Source organism: Aedes albopictus, chromosome 1 (genome assembly GCF_035046485.1).
Source record: "Aedes albopictus strain Foshan chromosome 1, AalbF5, whole genome shotgun sequence".
Lineage (NCBI taxonomy): Eukaryota > Metazoa > Arthropoda > Insecta > Diptera > Culicidae > Aedes > Aedes albopictus.
The window spans coordinates 26209621-26229920 of NC_085136.1; the positions used below are offsets into that span (position 1 = coordinate 26209621).

Genomic DNA, 20300 nt, shown 5'->3' on the forward strand with positions numbered 1-20300 from the left:
AAGTCCTAGAGGAATTCCCGAGGAACTTATGTGAGAACTCCTTGAGGACTTTTTGGAAGAATTCTAGGGAAAGTCTTTAGGGAATTTCCGAACAACTTCTGGAGAAATTCCCAAGAATCTCCTGGAGGATTTCTGTCGAAACTCTTGATGGAATTCTCGAGAAGCTCTTGGAAGAAATCCACGGGAACTTCTAGGGGAATTTTCGAAAAAATCTTGAAGTAATTTCCAAAAATCCCCTGGAGGTATTCTTGAGGAACGCTAGGAAGAATTCCTGGGGAACTTCTGGAGGAATCCCCGAGGAATTCTGGAGGAACTCATGGAAAACTCTCGAAGAAATTTCCGGGGCACCTTGGGAGAAATTCCAAATGTACTCCTGGAGCGATTCTAGTGGAACTCTTGAAGCAATTCTCGAGAATCTCCTGGGAAGCTTCTTGTGGTATTCTTGGGAAAGTCCTGGAAAAGCTCCTGGAGAAATTCCCAAGAATCTCCTGGAGGAATTCCCTCGGAACCCTTTAAGGAATTCTCGAAGAACTCATGGAGGAATTCCCCGGGAACTTTTATGGGAATTTTTGAAAAAAATCCTGATGAAATTTCCAAAAATATCATGGAGGAATTTTCGAGGATCTCTTTAGGAAGAATTCCCAGAGAACTCCTGGGAAACTTCTGAAAGAATTCCCGATGAACTCTTGGAGGAATTTTCAAAGCAATTCTAGAGAAATTCCCAAAGATTTTGTGGAAAAATTTCCGAGGAACTTCTGGAGAACTCTTGTAGGAATTCCTGGGGAACTCCTTAAGGATCTCGTGGAGAAAAGAACTCCTGGAGTGGTTCCCAAGAATCTCCTGGAAGAATTAGTGGGGATGTTCTGGAGGAATCCCACTAAAACTCCTGGGGAGGAATTCCCGGGGAGCTCCTAGTGGAATTCCCGTGGAACCCCTAGAGGAATTCCCGAAAAACTTCTGTGGGAAATCCTTGAAGAATCCCCGATGAACTTCTGGAAGAATTCTAGGGAAAGTCCTGGAGGAATTCCGGACGATCTCCTGAAGAAATTCTCAAAAATCTCCTGGAGGAATTCCGTCGGAATTCTTGAAGGAATTCTCGAGAAACTCCTGCAGTAATCCCCCACGAACTTTTAGGGGATTTTTTGAAAAAATCTTGAAGTAATTTCCAAAATTCTCCTGGAGGTATTCTCGAGGAACGCTAGGAAGAATTCCTGGGGAACTTCTGGAGGAATTCCCGCGGAATTTCTGGAGGAATTCGTGAAAAACTTCTTAAGAAATTTGCGGAGGACTCTTGGAGAAATTCCCAATGTACTCATGGAGGGTTTCTAGTGGAACTCTTGGAGGAATTCCCGAGAAACTCCTGGGGAACTCCTTGAAGAATTCTCGAAAAAGTCCTGGAGGAATTCCTGGAAAAAATCCCAAGAATCTCCTGGAGGAATTCCTTCTGAACTCTTGAAGGAATTCTTGAGAAATTCATGGAGAAATTTCCCTGGAACTTTTATGGGATTTAAAAAAAGTCTTGAAGAAATTTCCAAAACGGAACTCTAGGAAGAGTTGCCTGAGAACTCCTGGAAAACTCCTGGAAGAATTCCCGAGCAACTCCTAGAGGAGTTCCTGTATAACTCCTGAAAGATGTTCCGGGAACTCATGGAGAAATTCCCAATGAGCTCTCGAAGGGATTTCAGTGGAACTCTTGGAGGAATTCCCGAGGAACTCCTGGAGGAATTCCCAAAGCAATCCTAACGGAATTCCCAAAGATTTTCTAGAGGAATTTCCAAGGAACTTCTGGGGAACTCTTGGAGGAATTCCTGGAAAGCTTCTGGAGGATCTCGTGGAGAAATCCCTTCGGAATTCGTGGAGGAAATTTTGAGGAACTCCTGGATTAATTTTGCAGAAACTTTTGGGGGAATTTTTGAAAACTTCCTGAAGAAATTTCTAAAGATCTCCTGTAGGAATGGTCTCCCGGGAGGAATTCGTGGTAGAACTCTTGGAGAAATTCCTGAAGGAATTTTCCGGGAATCTCCGAAAAAATCTTGTAGAAATTTCCAAAAATCTCCTAAAGGAAGTCCTAGGGAATGCACAAAGAACTCCAGGAAGTTTTGGAGTAATTCCTGTGAAACTCATGGAGAAGTTCTTGGGAAACTCCTCGAGCAATTTGATCGGAACTCTTGGAAGCATCCCCGAAAAGCCCTGGAGCAATTCCCGGAGAACTACTGGAGGAATTCTCGAAAAATTCTGCAGGAATCCCCCGGAGGGAATTATGGAGTAATTCTCAAGGAACCCCTGGAAAAATGCCTGGGGAACTTAGAGAAATTCCCGGTGAACCCGTAGAGAAATTCCCGAAGAACTTTTGGGGGAACTCTTCAGGAAATCCCGAAGAACTATTGGCTCTTGCAGGAATTCTCGAGAAACTCCTGGAGGAATTCCCCGAGAACTTTCAAGGGAATTTTCAGAAACTTCCTTAAAAAAAATAAAAATAAAAATTAGAGAATCCCCGAGGATTTCGAGGAAGAATTCCCGTGGAACTTCTGGAAGAATTTTCGGAGAATTCCCAATAATCTCGGGGAGGTATTCTAGGGGAACTCGTGGAAGAATTGCCTGAACTCCTGGTGAACTTTTGTGTGAAATCTCCGGAAAAATCTTGAAGAAATTTTCAAGGATCATCTAGAGGAAGTCCTACGGAATTCCCAAAGAAATCCAGGAAATCTGAGTAATTCCTGCGAAACTCGTGGAGGAATTCTTGGGAGACTCCTGGAGGAAATTTTTCGGAGCTTGGATGAGTTTCCGGGGAACTACTGGAGGAACTCCCGAAAAACTTCTGCAGGAATGCCCCAGAGGGAACTTCTGGAGGAATTCCCTAGGAACTCCTGGAAGAATGTCCGGAGAATTCCTGGAGGAATTCCCTAGGAACTCCTGGCCGGAGAACTCCTGGATGAATTCCTAAGGAACCCCTGGAGAAATTCCCAAGGAACCTCTAGAGAAATTCCGGAAGAACTTTTGGGGGAACTCCTTGAGGAATTCCCTCGGAACCCTTGCAGAAATTCTCGAGAAACTCTTGAAGGAATTTCCGGGGAACTCTTGGAGAAATTCCCAATAATCTCGTGGAGGTACTCTAGGGGAAATCTTAGAGGAATTGCCGAGGAGCTCCTGGGGGAATTCTCCGGGAAATTCTGGAGAATTTCCCGAGGAACTCCTGGAGGAATTCTCAAAGAAGTCCTGGATAAATTCCCAAGGATTTTCTGGAGGTATTTCCCAGGAACTCCTGAAGGAATTCCTGGGGAACTCCTGAAGATATTCCCGCCCCCTTTGAAATTCCCGAGGAACTCCTGGAGGAATTTTGCAGGAACTTTTTGGAGAGTTTCTGGAAAAATCCTGAAGAAATTTTCAAAGATCTCTTGTATTAAATCCTGGGGAACTTCTGCAAGAATTCCCGGGGAACACCTGAATTTCCGAAAAATTCCTGAATAAATCTCCAAAGATCTCCTGAAGGAATTCGCAAAGAACTTCCTCACACATTTTATGCAAACTTAGTAATGTATCTAAGTAACAGCTAGGTTTTGTGGCAGTCCATCCCTACCTACGTCATTGTGAAACCGATGATCTCAAAGAATTTATCATGGTGTAAGGGGAAAACCACAATCTGATCACTTTATGTTCGTCGAACTCCACTCCACTCTGTGATACGACGGATCAGTTGAATGCTGCCCCTTTCTTGGAACACAAAGGAAACTATGTGCTAGTGCTATAGTATCATAAGGTATTTCCCCCTTCATAGTTACATTTCACCTTGAACTTGTCCTGGGGACGAACGTCGTTGGTCCGTTGCTTGGTTGCTGACTGCTGGATGGAAATTCCCACCTGACGAACCTACCAAACCAACCACTACCTCCTAGGCAGAAAACTAGTTCTGATGATCATCGTTGTTGTGGCTGGGCATTGCAAATCGCAGCTCTGCAATTATTATGCTTCTCGTGATGCTCTCAGAGTTGAGTGAGTGACCTGAAAGTCAACGAGAAAGAGGGGCTTGCTAGTTGTTGCTGATCGGGTAATTTGTGTACCGGTTGAAGGACACTCGATCGGCAGGGATCGTTGACGTCGTTGACGGTCCTGTGACCGGTGGTCGACCATTCTTTTTCCCTTTGTTGTTCTGTGACGACGATAATCGACGTTTCGGATTTGACGCGCTGCTGTGATTACTGCACCGAAGGAAGGAGTGCCAAACGGCAGCGTCTACCTGATCGTGTGACGTCAATCGAATTTTTGGATTCTTGTTTTTTGGAAATCGTCAGAACCAGAATTTTCGGGGTGTTTCGTCGCTCGCACTAAAATTAGTATGTGGCTTTCGACCTTCTCTCGTTGGGATCAGGATGATGCTGTGTCGCTTCCGTGTGATGACTGCCGGCTGGAGTTGACGTCAAACGCGCGCCTCTGCTGGTGAGATTGCGTCAGGCTTGGGACATCGATCCGATTGTTATTTTTGCGAAAATTTCGATCCCAAGGTCTATCACTCACTGGAAGCTGGATATCACGTGCGGTTTTCTTCTCGCGCCGAAGAGAGAATGACTCCTGTGCGCGCGGAATACATGGTGGGAGTGTGGTTGTTTATAACTTGGGATATGTTTCCGAATAAGGAAGAACGATTTTATGACGAATGACGTCTGCAGACAGATTTAGTCGTGAATGCTTGTTTTTGTTTCTTTATGACCAAAAATACCTCAGGGTGCAAAAGGAATGTTTGAAGTGTGGGAGAAATTTATCTCGTTCCTACTGACGTTCATGGGATTTTACGTGATGTATATGACTAACTACAGGTTTTGATTGATTAAGTGGTACATACATCAGGAAACTACGTAAGACGAAACATATTGAAGCAAACTGGACATATATGAATAATTGTTGAACACTACCCTAATGTTAAACAGTCTTAGAAATTGCATTATAAATTGAATGCCAAGTATTCTAGCTCCACAGATAAAAATAATGAGATTTACACGTCATGTACTCTTCAGTTTAGTCATGTAAACTTACTTTTATGATGGTTTACATGATATATAATGTAAATTTGTGTTATATGTCATGTAAACACACAGAGTCATGCTGAATTACATGACATATAATGGAAGTTTACATGATATTTCATGACTTTTACATGATATGTCATGTAAACTTCTGTGATAGCCCACGCTCCAATCATGTGCATCATATGTCACAGAATTTTACACTCTTTTTTCGATCTGTGTCGATATACATCGCTGATTCAGATGCTCACCTATAAGTAACATGTTTTAGACCAATAGACTAGAAGAGGTTCTTAGAACCATCATAAAACCAAAATAAACACTGGCATATCCTAAACCGTTCCCTTCTATCAGCTTGGCTGCTAGTTTAATCATACATTATATATTTTTTTTGTCTGTATTAACGAGATTTTTAGACCTAGGCTAGTTCATCTCGGGACCCACGCTTTACTTCCCTTCGGAAGAAAGAATTCACATTTTGTGAGTGTTATCGCAGTCCAAGGAAAGAAGTCGTCGATTCTTCAGCGAATAGTTTATTGACGAGTTGCTTTTAAGCTAAAACAATAAAGTTCATTTAGCCTAGTACTTATCATGAAATCGGTGTGTTGTGCTTACAATTTCGGCAACTTATAGTGACTAAACTTTCCTTTGGGATTTAAGCGATAAACTACTGCACTGTAATTAACAAATAAATTAGATCTAACGAATTCAATTGCGTGGCAAAATAACTTACATTTAACTAGATCGAACCAAGGTTACTTTTGATCTATCAGTTCTTCGACCTCAGTACAAGCAGCTGTAATATTAATAACGTAATAAATTCATTTGCTTATTTCCAATTCAATGGTACTCACAGTGCAGAAATATAGAATATAATAATAACAAATTATAGCTTCTCTGCTTTTTGTACAAAATAATTCGCTTCGTCTTATTTCTAGCCTGTTATGACAGTTTATCAAATTTGCTAGTCATATCATTTGACATTCCGCTTCGTTCTTCGATTCCAATTTGTCAGATTGAAGGGTGATCCAGATCGCCACTGTCTGTTGCACCTACTGCCATGCGATCATCCGTGTTGCCAGTGCCAACAGTGAGTATGTCGGGAGTGGGGTTCGATCCCAGGTCCTCGGCGTGATAGTCTTGTGTTCTAACCACCACACCAGGTCCGCTCCACATCATACATTATAACTGAAACATTAAAAAAAATCATTTTGTTCACTCAAAATGTTATCTCAATAACTGTGACAACTGTAAAGAAACAACTTGATGACCAATTTGGTTTCAGAGAACCGTAATAAAACCAGGTTGATTTTATGCAAGCTTAATGATAAGCTACATACATTTTTGGATCCCGGGGGAAGGAAGGGGGCGTTTGGGTGTTTAGGGTGTCTCGAGGGTATTTAAAGAGATCTCATATAGGCTCTAAATTCTGAAATAGCCATGAAACCCCTTGAAACGCATTTGAAAGGCCTGTGAAACCCCCTGGAACCTCCTGCAATCCTCTAAATGCTCCTCCCTGATATCCAAGGAACCCCATGAAAACCTCTGAAATACTATTTTTCTTCTTCTTTTTGTGGCGTAAAGTCCATTCCCGAGTAGAGGAAAAAAGCTCAAAAATAGCATATTTTGATATTGAGATCAAAATGTGATATTGGTTTGATTGATATAACAACATAATATGTTAAATTTATTCCTGCAACATCATCATCAGATCATATTTAGATCTTGTAAGATCTAGCCAATAGCAGCTAGCTATTCGTTTGATCTTGAAATATCAAATTTTGATATGGTGCAGATGGTCCAGGAACATTTTTCAGATATTGTTTTCAGATCTTTTATCTCTTATATCAATCAAATCAATATCACGTTTTGATCGTCAGTATTTCACCTCTACCCGGGTTTGAATCAAAGAAAATTTTCAAGAACATACATAGGAAAAATTTAGGAATAATTTCTGACCAGAACTACATCTGAATATTATTGGATAACATTTTTTTTTGAAAAGCTCGATGGGCCCAAAAACCATGAGTAGGTTGTAGGTGTATCTCTTGGAGGTTAATACCATTCATTGATTGAGCAGTTTTGATTTTACGTTGAAGAGTCAGGTTCAACACCTCTGTACTGATTACCGTCAGAAGTAAATAGTAAAATCGCCCAATGCTGGTAACCACGTAACAAAAAAAAAGAAAAAAAAAACTATTCTTGAAACGCTTTTAGAAAAACAAAATAGCTGAAATGTTTTTTAAAGTTCATTTGAGTACTTTTGCAACGGACTCTTCGAGTAGATGTCAAAGATCGAAGTCCGACGCCATTTTGAAATGCATGATGGCGGATTCCGTGTTCTGTAAATCCATGGAAAGTTATGCAATATGGGTATTTTTGAAACGGGATTGACAAGTAGATATTTAAAATCGATGACCGGCGCCAGTATTAAACCCATGTTAAATAGAAACGTGTACGAATCGTAACACAAACTTACAAAAAACATACATTTTTTTCGTACGTACACGAGAACGTACGTATATGTTGCAACTCATTAAGACCATTTGAGTTAATGATCCCTCATTTCTCACTTCTAACTGTTCACTCCTCAATGCTATTTATTCTTCGCTCTTCTGTTTTTCATTTCTTATTCCTCACCGCTTACTAATCACTTCTGATTCTCTACTGCTCACTTCTCACTACTCCTCTCACACTCCTCATTTCATACTGATTCACTTTTTTTTGCATTCGCCTTACAATTCTTATTCCTGCTTATTTCTTATTTACACCTCTTCCCTCACTCTGCACTGCTCATGCTTTCCTGAATTTCTGGCACTACTCACACTTAGCTTTTCACTGCCTATTCCTTACAGTTCTTTTTACACTGACAATTTCTCACAAATCACTTCTCACTGCTTCCCACACCCCTCATTGCTCAGCATTCACTGCTCAATTTTCACTCTTCATTACTTTCTTCCCACTCCTCACTTAAGCTTATTCCTCATCCCACATTCTTCGCTACTCACACATCATTATTCTCTCTTCATTCCTCACTTCTCACTCCTCACTCATTCACTGCTTATTTCTTACAGTTCACTTATCATTCTTCACTGCTCACTTCTCACTCTTCACTGTTCGTTCCTTACTTTTCACTGCTCACATCTTACTGCTTCAAGCTTCTTACTGTTCATTCCTTACTGCTTACTTTTTACTCTCCACTGCTGTTGATTCTGTATTGGTCACTCCTCACTTCACATTCCTTCCATCACACTCCTTACTCTTCACTGTTCAATACTTAGTAATCACTAGTCACTCTTACTACTAACTGTTCACTTTTCGGTCTTCATTGCCTTAGACTATTCACTGCTTCACACTTCTACTTTACACTCTTCTTTATACCGTGCTCACTCCCCACTTATCACAGCTCACACTTCACATAACTCGCAAAACTCATCATTTATCTCTCGGCATTGCTCCTTTGCAGGAATGCCGTATATGCAAATGTATCTGTGTTATACAGATTTTTGAGCATCCGTACAGATTTCATTTTATTTTAGCTAGAGGGGTTATTTTATGTTTGTATGTGATACAGATTTTTGCAGAGTGATACAGACTTTTCAAAAAATCATCTGGCACCCCTGAGACTAAGAAGGTCTAGTTGCACATTCAAAGTTTTTGCAACTAATACCCACCAATGCAGACAAATCAGCACTTGACCACGATAAGCACACGATTACACATTAAAAAAAACGCATTTATGGATGATGGGTTGACAGAAAAAAAAAACAATGTTGTGGTACAGAAGAAATACAGGGTTTTCAAATATTTTGTAGAAAATTTTGAAAAAAAAATCATCTGGCATGTATAATCGCTAGTAAGCACGTAATGTATGATTTTCTGGACGCATTTCCTCATTTGTTTGTTCTTGATTTTCTTTATTAATTACCGAAGAGAATTATTTTTAAAATCGGTTTTCGTACACATGTAGAATATTGGTCAAGGTATTTCCTGATTTTGTTTTCCTGGTGGAAAATGTTTTTCTTTTTCACAAGAAAACCATTTTTAAGCAAAATTTTGCAAAAAAAAAGTTTTTCCAAAAATGGAAAACATTTTCTAACACGAAAAAAATCAGAAGATACATTGATCCATACTTTAAATGTGTATGAAAACCGATTTTGAAAATATTGATTCGCTTTTTAATAAAAAAAATACAAAACCAAAAAATGTTCTTTGTCTTCTCTGTCGTCTCTCTGTATTCGCTGTCTTTTCTCTCTTCTCGGTCTTCTCAATTCTCCTTGTCCTCTCTGTCTTCTCTGTCTACTCTGTCTTCTCTGTCCTCTCTGTCTGCAGTCTTTTTTCTGTCTTCTCTGTCCTCCTTCTCTGCCAGGGATAGGGTGCGACTCAAAACTCTTTGCGTACCGCACACTCTGCTACGAGACAGCACAACAAACTAGAAGGAGACGAGAACGCGCAATCGGTTGTGTGTTGCTCGCTTACTTTGCCGCGCGCTGGAGCTCTCCTGTCTCTCACGCTCTGTCGTGCACTCTCTCGGTGCTTGTCTCCGTGCTTTGCACTTGGCTTGATACTACGCATGATTGCAAAATTTTGAATCAACCCTTGACAAGCTTAACAACTTTGCCGAAAACACAAACTCTTCAATTTATTTATTAACCTTTCAGGACGCGCGCCATCAAGCAACCGAAACTGCACCGCGCTCGCGCTGTATACGACGAGCGAGGATTTTTGGTAGTGTTGTACTTTTTACAACAGCGCGCGTCCTGAAGGGTTAATTGATTTTTTCTGTTTGGAGACAAGCACAGTCCCAAGCACCGTGCATTACTCCCTGCGCCGTAGAGCTAGTGCTGCGATTGTCTCTCGCACAATTACGAAAGCTCTCACTCATACGTCTCTCGTCTCTCGGCAATACAGGAGACGAGCACTTGCGATTGTGTGAAGCACACGCTTTTTTCGCACCGCACGGTGCATGCCGCCAATCCCTGTTGTCTGCAGTCTTTTCTTTGTCTTCTCTTTCGTCTCTGTCTTCGCTGTTTTCTCTGACTACTTTATCTTCTCTGTCTTCCCGGTCTTCTCTGTCATCTTTGTCTTCTCTGTCTTCTTTTTCTTCGCTATATTCTCTGTCTTCTCTGTTTTCGCGATCTTCTCGGTCTTCTCTGTCCTCTCTGTCTGCAGTCTCTTCTCTGTCCTCTATTTCTACTCTGTCTTCTGTCTTCTCTGTCTTCTCTGTTTTCTCCGTCTTATATGTCTTCCCAGTCTTCTCTTTCGTTTCTGTCTTCTCTGACTACTTTGTCTTCTCTTTCTTCTCTGTTTTCTCCGTCTACTCGGCCTTTTCTGTCTTCTCTTTCGTCTCTGTCTTCTCTGACCACGTTGTCTTCTCTGTCTTCTCGATTCTCTTTTTCCTCTGTGTCTTCTCTGTCTTATCTGTCTTCTTTGTATTCTCTGTCTACTTTGTCTCTTCTCTGACTACTTTTCTTCTCTGTCCTCTCTGCTTTCACTGCCTTCTCAGTCTTATCTATCTTCTCTGTCCTCTCTGCCTGCTTTGTCTTCTCTGTCTTCTCTGCTTTCTCTGTCTACTTAGTCTTCTCTGTCTTTTCTGTCATGTCTTTCCTCTCTGTCTTCTCTTTCTTCTCAGTCTTCTCTGTTCTACTATATCGAAACTGGTTGCCGTTGCGCTGCTTTCAGTTTCTACCCTATTATGGTTGAATGATGAGCACGAGGATGTTGATGCGTGGCTGTTGGTATTTCCTTTTTCCAGTTTGATTGGGGGTCCATTATGGGTTGCCGTTCACGAATGTCCAAGTATCCGGGTCCGTTTGAGCCATGGGCTCAGAAGAGGGTCAGTGTCAACTGCTCTCAGGGGGGAAGAGCAACTGACGAAAGTTCCGGGGCTGGGATCGAACCCATGACCAACTGCTTATGAAGCAAACGTGTGACCAATTGCGCTACTGGCCCCGGCTTCTCTGTCTTCTTTGTCATTTTTGTCTTTTATGTGTTCTCTGTATACTTTGTCGTCTCTGCGTACTTTGGCTTCTCTGTCTTTTCTGTCTTCTCTTTCTTCTCTGTCTTCTCTGTCTCCCCTATATTCGTTGTCTTCTCTGTCTCCACTGTTTTCTCTGTCTTCTCGGTCTTCTCTATCCTCTCTGTCTGCAGTATCTTCTCTGTCTTGTCTGTCTTCTCTGTTTTCTCTGTCGTCTGAGTCTTCTCTGTCTTCTCGTTCTTCTCTGTCTTCTGTATATCTTCTGTCTTCTCTGTTTTCTCTGTCTTCTGTGAATTCTCTGTCTTTTCTGTTTTCTCTGTCTTCTGTGTCTTTTCGGTCTTCTCTGTCCTTTCTGTCTACAGTCTCTTCTCTATCTTTTCTGTCTTCTCTGTATCCTCTATCTTCTCTATCTTTGCTTTCGTCTATGTCTTCACTGTCTTCTTGGTCTTCTCGGTCTTCTCTGTCCTCTCTGTCTGCAGTCTCTTCTCTGTCTTCTCTGTTTTCTCTGATTTCTGTGTCTTCTCTGATCTCTCTGTCTTCTCTGTCTTCTCAGTCTCGGTTTTCATAGACACATAGGAGAAGGATCAAGGAATATGATGATTTTTTATCTGTTGAAAAATGTTTATCCGTTTTTCAAAAACCATTTTTTAATTTTCGTTTGAAACTGATATATCCACCAGGAAAAATTTCAGAAGATATCTTGATCCTTCCTCTTAATTTGTATGGAAACCATTTTTAAAAATGGAAATCGTTCCAGTATTGCACAATTAGGTACTAAAATCTAAGCTTATTTCCCAATTCTACTTCTACCAATGGCCTAATACGCATTTCTCTCCCTTCTTTCTCCACAGCAACGTAGTGCACGCACAGCGACAAATCGCCATGATTTCGGAGATGATTCACACCGCCAGTTTGGTCCACGACGATGTCATCGATCAGTCCTTTGCGCGGCGGGGTAAACCTAGTGTAAACGTAATATGGAATCATAAAAAGGTAAGTGCTTCTTCAAACATCAATTCCGCTAGATGTGTGACACTTTTAACACACATCGTCAGTTTGTGTGTGCGTTTCTGACTTGTCAACCGATACATGATGTTTCGTAACGCCCTCCCACCGAATATACTTTCTGGGTCCGGCCGCCGTCGCCGCTGTCGCCGGACTTTGGTCAAGGTCTTTTCTGCACCACCATCGACTAGACTGCGAATGTGTGTAGTAAAACAAACTAGAGTTCGAGTTTTGATGGTGCGCTGCGCGCACCGCATTCCAGAGGCCTATCTATAACCAGTAACCACCTCTCCCGCCTGATGGCCAAAATGACACATGCATGCGACTATTTGAGGTAGGTAGGTAGGTCGCACAGTGGGATCATTCTGAAAAAAGACGATCAAAACCTCTAAGAGCCGTTAGATGACATTTTAGCATACAGGTGTCTTTGGAAGATATGTTCAGAAAAATCTTCTCTATTTTTATGCATATTCACTGTATGGTAAAACTGTAGGGTGAACCCGAGCAAAAAAATATTTTTTCAAAATATTTTTTTAGAGGGTAGAGGTCTTTAGCAAAGTTGTAGAACAAGTAATTTCAAGTAACTTTGCTGAAGACACCATATAGCTTGGACTTAATTTTTTGGAAGAAAATATGAAAGTTTTAAAAAACAACCTCAAAATCAGTTTTTTGAACTTTTCCATGATTGTATCGTAAAATCTCAACGTGATATGTTCTACAAGTTTGTAGGTACTACTGGAATACATTATCTTGCCGAAGACACCAACTCTGTAAAATTGAAAATTGCTCCAGTAAACCAATTTTTTTGAAAAAATTTCACTATTTTCACTATTGAATATTTTTTGAATAGGCATTTTTTGGCAGCCGTGCTATCAAAATTTCACTGGCTCATCATGTCCAGAATAGACCAAAAGTGACTTAACAATCGGGTCTGATAAGGCACTTTGATTTCTGATGCTATTTTAATAGTCATTTTTCAAAGGAAATATTCACTAATTTCATACAAATCATTTAATACAAACTGAAAACTCACGAAAACTTTTCGACAATAATATTTGTTAATCCAAATAGTATTTTTGTTGAAATAGTCTACATTTCTAACACTGTGGTTGACTTTACATTGAATACCCGACAAAAAATATCGCTATTTAAATGTTTAGATGAGTTAAAAACTCACTATTGAATATTTTTTGAGTGGGCACTTTTTGGCAGCCGTGCTGTCAAAATTTCTATGGTTCATTATGTCCAGAATAGACCAAAATTGACTTAACAATCGGGTCTGGCACTTTGATATCTGAAGCTATTTTAATAGTAATTTTCAAAGAAACCTTTCGATATTATTTTTAGCTCATCCGAGTAGTAATTCTGAATAAAAAAAAACTAGTTAAATAAATGTAAACTATTTCAACTGTAAGTGTCATTTATTTTGAACTACAAATTTTGAAAGAGGGATAAGCCTCTTTGAGTGATTTCCTCATCTAAGAAATCTTTCTCAAAAGGCACAAAACCTTTTTATCTTTTCAAAAAATCGTTATAATATAAAGTTAAAACTAAAGGCTCCTCCGGAAAAGTATCCATAATCGAGCCGTGATCGTGATGCGGATTTGTCAAGGGATGAACCAAGGTAATATGTCTACGACGAAGGAATTTTGAAAATCATGGACAGGAATCGACCTAACGGACGTTTTTGAAAACCGCAAAAAATAAATTTTAAAGAGTATCAAACAGCATAACCAATTTCAATAAAATATCTGTGAAGAATTTTCATCATGGCGTAAGATTTACAACCTAGAATATCTCTAACAGATACTGGCTATTTCAATGTGATATAATGTTTCACTCGTTTTATTATTATTTTTCTATTTTCAACACAAAACTTGTAGAGGCATTCATTATATTTTCGCCTTTTTAGTTTTTTAACCGAAGTCATAATGTTAACATAGCAAATGAACAGAAATGTTATCATTGTTTTAGTTAATTGATTAATGTTTGTATTTTAACATAAACAAATGCATTGGGATTACAATAAAAAATTAGATAAAAAACACAGTTTTTAATTAGTGTTAAAAACTCATCTAAAAATTTAAAAAGCGATATTTTATGTCGTGTATTCAATGTAAAGTCAACCACAGTGTTAGAAATGTAGACTATTTCAACAAGAATACTATTTGGATTAACAAATATTAATGTCGAAAAGTTTTCGTGAGTTTTCAGTTTGTATTAAATGATTTGTATGAAATTTTTGAATATTTCCTTTGAAAAATGACTATTAAAATAGCATCAGAAATCAAAGTGCCTTATCAGACCCGATTGTTAAGTCATTTTTGGTCTATTCTGGACATGATAAAGCATTGAAATTTTGATAGCACGGCTGCCAAAAAGTGCCTATTCAAAAAATATTCAATAGTGAAAATAGTGAAAAATTTTCAAAAAAAAATTGGTTTACTGGAGCAGTTTTTCATTTTACAGAGTTGGTGTCTTCGGCAAGATAGTGTATTCCAGTAGTATCTACAAACTTGTAGAACATATCACGTTGAAATTTTACAATATAATCATGGAAAAGTTCAAAAAAACTAATTTTGAGGTTGTTTTTTAAAACTTTCATATTTTCTCCCAAAAAATGAAGTCCAAGCTATATGGTGTCTTCAGCAAAGATACTTGAAATTACTTGTTCTACAACTTTGCTAAAGACATCTACCCTCTAAAAAAATATTTTGAAAAAATATTTTTTTGATCGGGTTCACCCTACAGTTTTACCATACAGTGAATATGCATAAAAATAGAGAAGATTTTTCTGAACACATCTTCCAAAGACACCTGTATGCTAAAATGTCATCTAACGACTCTTAGAGGTTTTGATCGTCTTTTTTCAGAATGATCCCACTGTGGGTCGGTAGCCTCCTCAGTGAAATTACACCGGTTGAGGAGGGATGTCTGCTGCTGTTGGCTGAGACAGCGCCGAATTGAAGATCCGGTTTCGAAGTACAGTGGCGGTCGGAAGATGTTCGACAACTGTAAAAATTTGGTCTAGTCTTCTGATACACTGCCATTTATTGGCAAAAATCCTGGAAAACGATATAATCGACTACGTATAACATTTTTGTATTGATTATTAATACTTGCAGTACTTCAGAGATGCATCACAAGCATTGAAGTGGTCAGGCCTACTGTGTTGCCTTATTGATGCCACAATAAAACCCATTGAGTGGATACATCTCGTGTCAACCACTCAGTTTTATGAAAAGCAAAGTATATGTTTCAAACCCATGAAAAATCCTAGAAAAACTACTTTTTAAATATTTATCCAATTGGCTGAATATTGTAACCACTAGTAACCTGCATACATGCGCCAAGGAGTGATATGATACTCTCTTAGCAAAAGTAGAAATGTTAGTCACGCCTGTTTATTCGCGGTATGCCTACAACTGGTGACAGTAACAACGTTTCAAACTGGGTATTTGCAATCGCGCGTCTCTTCGCCTTCGTCGTCGACGATGGCGGTCTAAATCTTCCTCGGTTGACATCAGCTGGTGGCACAGTTGCTGATCACTGTGTGTCGCAGATTGTCCGGAGGCCATTATTGCGCGTTTCTTTCTCCTCGGCGGTCCCTCTGCGTGTCTCACTCAGTATCACCCCGGTGAGGAATGCAAGCAAGCACTTTGATTTTGTCGTATTTTTTCCGAAAACAGAAACCGAAAAAACATATCAGGTTTGTTACGTAACGCGGAGGCTTGTGTTTCACAGCGTAGCACAGCGGCGGCGTAATTTTTGTGAGGCAGGCCGCGCTCGCGCGCTCTGATTGGAAGTGAGTTGAGCTGCATTCCAGAAGAAACGATACAACGATTGCTTGTGGCAACTTGCTACTTCTACTTCATCGAGATGAGTGTCTGATGAACGAAGACAAATTATGCATGCTGAAAAAAAAAACTTATTGCTTGCAGAATTTTAGCACCCGTTCGATCGTTATTTTTAGATCTGGTCACATCTCTGTAGAGATCAGATTCCCAAAAGTGATCATCAAGTACTTAAAAACTCTCTAAAGGTTCTCAAATGAGTGACAATTGTCAAATAATGCAATATTTATCAATTTTGATGATTTTCTGACGAAACTTTAACTCCAGGGAAAATTTTTGCCAACAGTTCTCGGAATTCCAAAAAATGTTTCTTGTGGAATTGCTTTGAAAGCATCTGCATACATTTTAGTTGTGATTCCTAAAACAATTTGTAGTGGATTTTGTTGGATTTCTGATGGGATTTTGATTTGCTGGAGAGTTTAAAAAATTAATAAAAACTATAGAGTGATAAATCATTCAGTTATTGCATGTCTTCTGGCTTGATGTTTCGAAAAAAAAAATGAATAAACCTTGCAAAGTTTCATATGCAAGGCCTTCATATCCGATCTGTTTTCAAAATTTCTGATAAAATATATATTAAGAAACCTATTGCATAGTTAGCGGGGAGTTTCTGTCGAAATATTTTGACAAAGTTCTGACGGAGTTCATGAATGAAATTATGCCAAAACACTTTGTGGGATTTTTGAAAGACTATGTGGCCGAAATAGCATGAACATTTAAAAAGTTTCTTTAAAACATTTTTTTTTCTGAAGCTTTTTGAGGTATTCTGGTATTATTGTGGTGACATTCCTTTATGATCCTGTCAGAATTTCTGAAGAAGTTGTTGACAAAACTCCAACCCAAGCAATTTCAGATTTTTTTGTACGGATTCCTCAAGAAGCAGGACTAGAAGTTTCAGGGAGTATTCGAGTAAAACTTAATTCATCTTCAAGTTTTCTAGCCGCATTGTTATTTTCCCAATAATTTCATTGGGAACAAACCGTGAACCCTCTCCCAAACAACTAGTTCACAACGATACTCTGATATCTGTATGAACTTGTGCAGACGCAGTGATATAGCTTCCCAAATGACGTAGCAGGCGTCATTAGCACCTAAAATATAAGATCCCGAACACTCATACACCAAGGACGCATTTTAATCCCGAGTAGCTATATCTCTTGTTCCTTGTGTAAGTGTACTTGGGCTGGCGATACAATCATCTACGAGCGGTCAATCAAGCTCAAGCTCATGCTCGTATTCCAATCATTACACCAAGAGTTCTTCTAACATTTTACAAAAATTTTGTTGTTGCATTTTCTCAAAAAAAAAAATCTGTTAGTATTGCTCGAAGTTTATCCAGAAGTTTTTTCGGATTGTCCACTGAATTTATAAATTTACCTAAGAATCAATATTTACATGGATTTTTTCAAGAATAATTCGCGTATTTAAACAGGATTTAATTTGTTTTAAAAGACGCATCTCTTGGTTTCTGCTTGAAATAGAAATTTAATCTATCAGCGAATCCCTCAAAAGGTCTCATCAATGGTCCACCAGGTTTTATCGTCTTTCAAGGTTTCTCCAGGAATTTCCCCGGGAATCTTCAGTGGGTTACCAGGTTTGTCCAAGAAGTAATGTCGGATACTGCTTAGTAGTTCTTTTTCTACAATGTTACTCAATCAATTCAGTCTTGAATTTATCACAAACTTCATCAACAATTACGACTACAATGTTTAAAAAGCTCCATGGAGCCTATTTGAAATTACTTCGGAAGTTTGCTGAAATTCTCTGTTTGGCAGGAATTCATCCTTTAATTTTCACTAAAAACTGTCAGATAATGTTCTGGAAATTTCTCCAAGAAACCTTTCTTTATTAATCTTATATAATATCTAATGGAAAGGATTCCCTAAGATTGTTTCCGGAATTCTATCAGATATTTGTTCTTCTGAAATTGTATGGAAAACGAAGTTTTGACAAGATTATGAAAATAAAAAATGGAAACTATTTAAATGATCCCGCTGGACGTAGCTGCAGCGATTCTTCCCGAAATAGTAGTCTTCGCCTCAATTTTTTTTGGGGATTTAACAAAACATTCGTAAAAGAAGGCTTGAGAGTTTTGGTTCTCATGCTCAACAGTTCAATTTGGAAATCATCCCTAAAGCTTTTAAAAGATTACGTCAGAAAACGTTATTAAAGATTTTGCGATTTTATTTCAGAAATTCTCTAAGGTAGAAATTCTTATTTGTATTATACAGAAATCCTTCTTGAGTTCTTATTATTTGTTTTTGTATTTATTAGATTTAACGTGAACGTTTTAACTATTTTTCAGGCCAAGGAAGACAATTTCCCCGAAACTTTGGCAAAATTTCCTCCCGAAGGTTCATGTATCTGAAACGATACATAAAATAATTCCTTGTACATTTTTTTGCTTAGGGATTCAAATGATTCCATTTTTTCATTGTTACTGAACTTCCTTATTGAGATACGTAAATTTTGCCATAATTATTTAATAAATTTCGCAAATTATTCCAGGAAGTGGAATTACAATATTTTCCAGTTTTTCCAGAAATCTTCAGAATCTTAAGGACAGACTTGTTAGAATCCCAAAATGGCCGCCAGAATGGCCGACTTTCGCACCTACTCACGATTTTGAGCGCACAAATCTGTTCGTAAACAAACCCAGCGCACCTGATCTTCTTATTTTCAGCTTATTACCAGTGAGCAAGAACAGAGTAATAAAATGCACTGTGGTTTGAAGCTTGCTTCTTGAGATTTGTGCGTCTGAAATTCGAATGCACTGTTGAAGCGGGATTTCAAGACGTTTGTCCTTAAAAAATCTAATTTTTTTTTGAAAATTATCTAATAATTCCCATGTAAAAAGCTATATGAAAAAATGAAAATTTTATAGAAATTTCACGCTGCTCTAGTCGTGCTTTACCTTTCAAACATGCTGACAATTGTATCTAGCAATTTCTACTGCAACACTTACAAACATTCCTGTGAAATGTCTCTTCAAAATTCATCAAAATATTTGCTTTTGAACCCTGTCAAGGTTTTCCTTAAATTATTTCACCGACAATTCCACCAGAATTTGGATACTTTACGCTTGATGTCCGTCTTTTTATCTGGACAGTTTTCTAGTCATCATTATGTGCTAAATTATTCCAGAAATTCACTGTGAGGGTTTCCGGAAACTCCTTTAAAATATCTTCAAATTTCAAAAATTGTTAAGTAGAATTGCTGTCGGTAATTCTTTTGACAAAGCACACCAAAATTGTTTTCACTAATTCTGAAATCAAACATCCCGGAGCGGTTCACTTAGAATTATTAAGATTTTTCTGATGCGGTAACTGCCAGAAATGTCTGCTTCAATGATTCAATAAAAACGAATTTATCGTTAAACGTTGCACGAATTAGCCTAATTAGTTTCGTCGTAAAACTCACATTATCCCACTACCATAACACATTTCTTTTAACTGAATCTCAGAGCCATCAATCGGTCTAATTCTGCTCTAAACAGAATACGTGACATCCCAAGTAACATTTCAAGTTTTATGCTCCTCTTCTAGGAGTTTTCATGGCCAATTTTATAAAACTTCCAATAAAACCAAATATCCCATTACAACCTTCTGGCAACCGCTATAAGAATGCCTGCTAACCAAGTGACCCACACAGATGTCTCCAATGCTACATACATACGTGTTGTAGAGTTACAATAAGTCCGCAATAAAACCAGAATGTTGTTCTTGTTTGCTCGTTACCGTTGCCTTACTTACATGATCAGGTGGAACAAGTGCCAAGGTTATTCCTAAGTAACATTTTTAGTTAAAAAGACTAGAAGAGGTCTTTATAACCATCATGATGGTTCTCAAAACCTCTACAAGTCTAACTGATCATCAGAATGTTACTTAGATATTATTTCACCAGTGCGAGAAAAAGGAACGCATACCAGTGTTGACATTGCTGTCATGGATTTTATTTCCTTTGTGACAATCTCAAGTATTAAGAACATTAGAACATAAAAATAAATATTCGATGCTATTTTGAAATAAAAGATAGCGGACCATAATCCAATATGACGGCTACGGAATGGTAGTTTGAGCTAGGATATCATGTAATATCGATCAGGCTGGGTGAGTAGAAGGGTAAAGGGTAGAATAGAGGGTCAGAGTAGATGGTATGTTAGAGGGTAGGGCCGACGGTCAGGTAGAGGGTCTTGGTGCAAATCCTGAAAGCAATCGCTTAGGTATTGTATTCAGCATTCCTTCAGAGATACGTGCTGGAATTCCTTCAAGGATTCCTCCCGGTATTCCTGCTGTGATTCCTTCCAAAAAGGAATATGAAAGAATGTTGATTTCTGCCGAGATTTTTCGGCTGTTCCGCTGTTTGATCATCAATATTAACTTCTTTTCTCGATCAGCCTAGATCAGCCTAGACACTACACAGGTAGCGATTGTCACAATTTGTTAA

At 38.7% G+C, this 20300-nt stretch overlaps 1 protein-coding gene across 3 annotated transcripts in view; it reads left to right on the forward strand.

The window, feature by feature from the left end:
* Positions 1-20300, forward strand: part of LOC109415190 (all trans-polyprenyl-diphosphate synthase PDSS1) — a 288054-nt gene that overhangs the window by 194788 nt on the left and 72966 nt on the right. For all 3 annotated transcript variants that reach the window (XM_029855102.2, XM_029855103.2, XM_029855104.2), the window contains exon 5: positions 11847-11988. In XM_029855102.2, coding sequence (XP_029710962.1) covers positions 11847-11988 — 142 coding nt within the window. The remainder of the gene's footprint in view (positions 1-11846; positions 11989-20300) is intronic.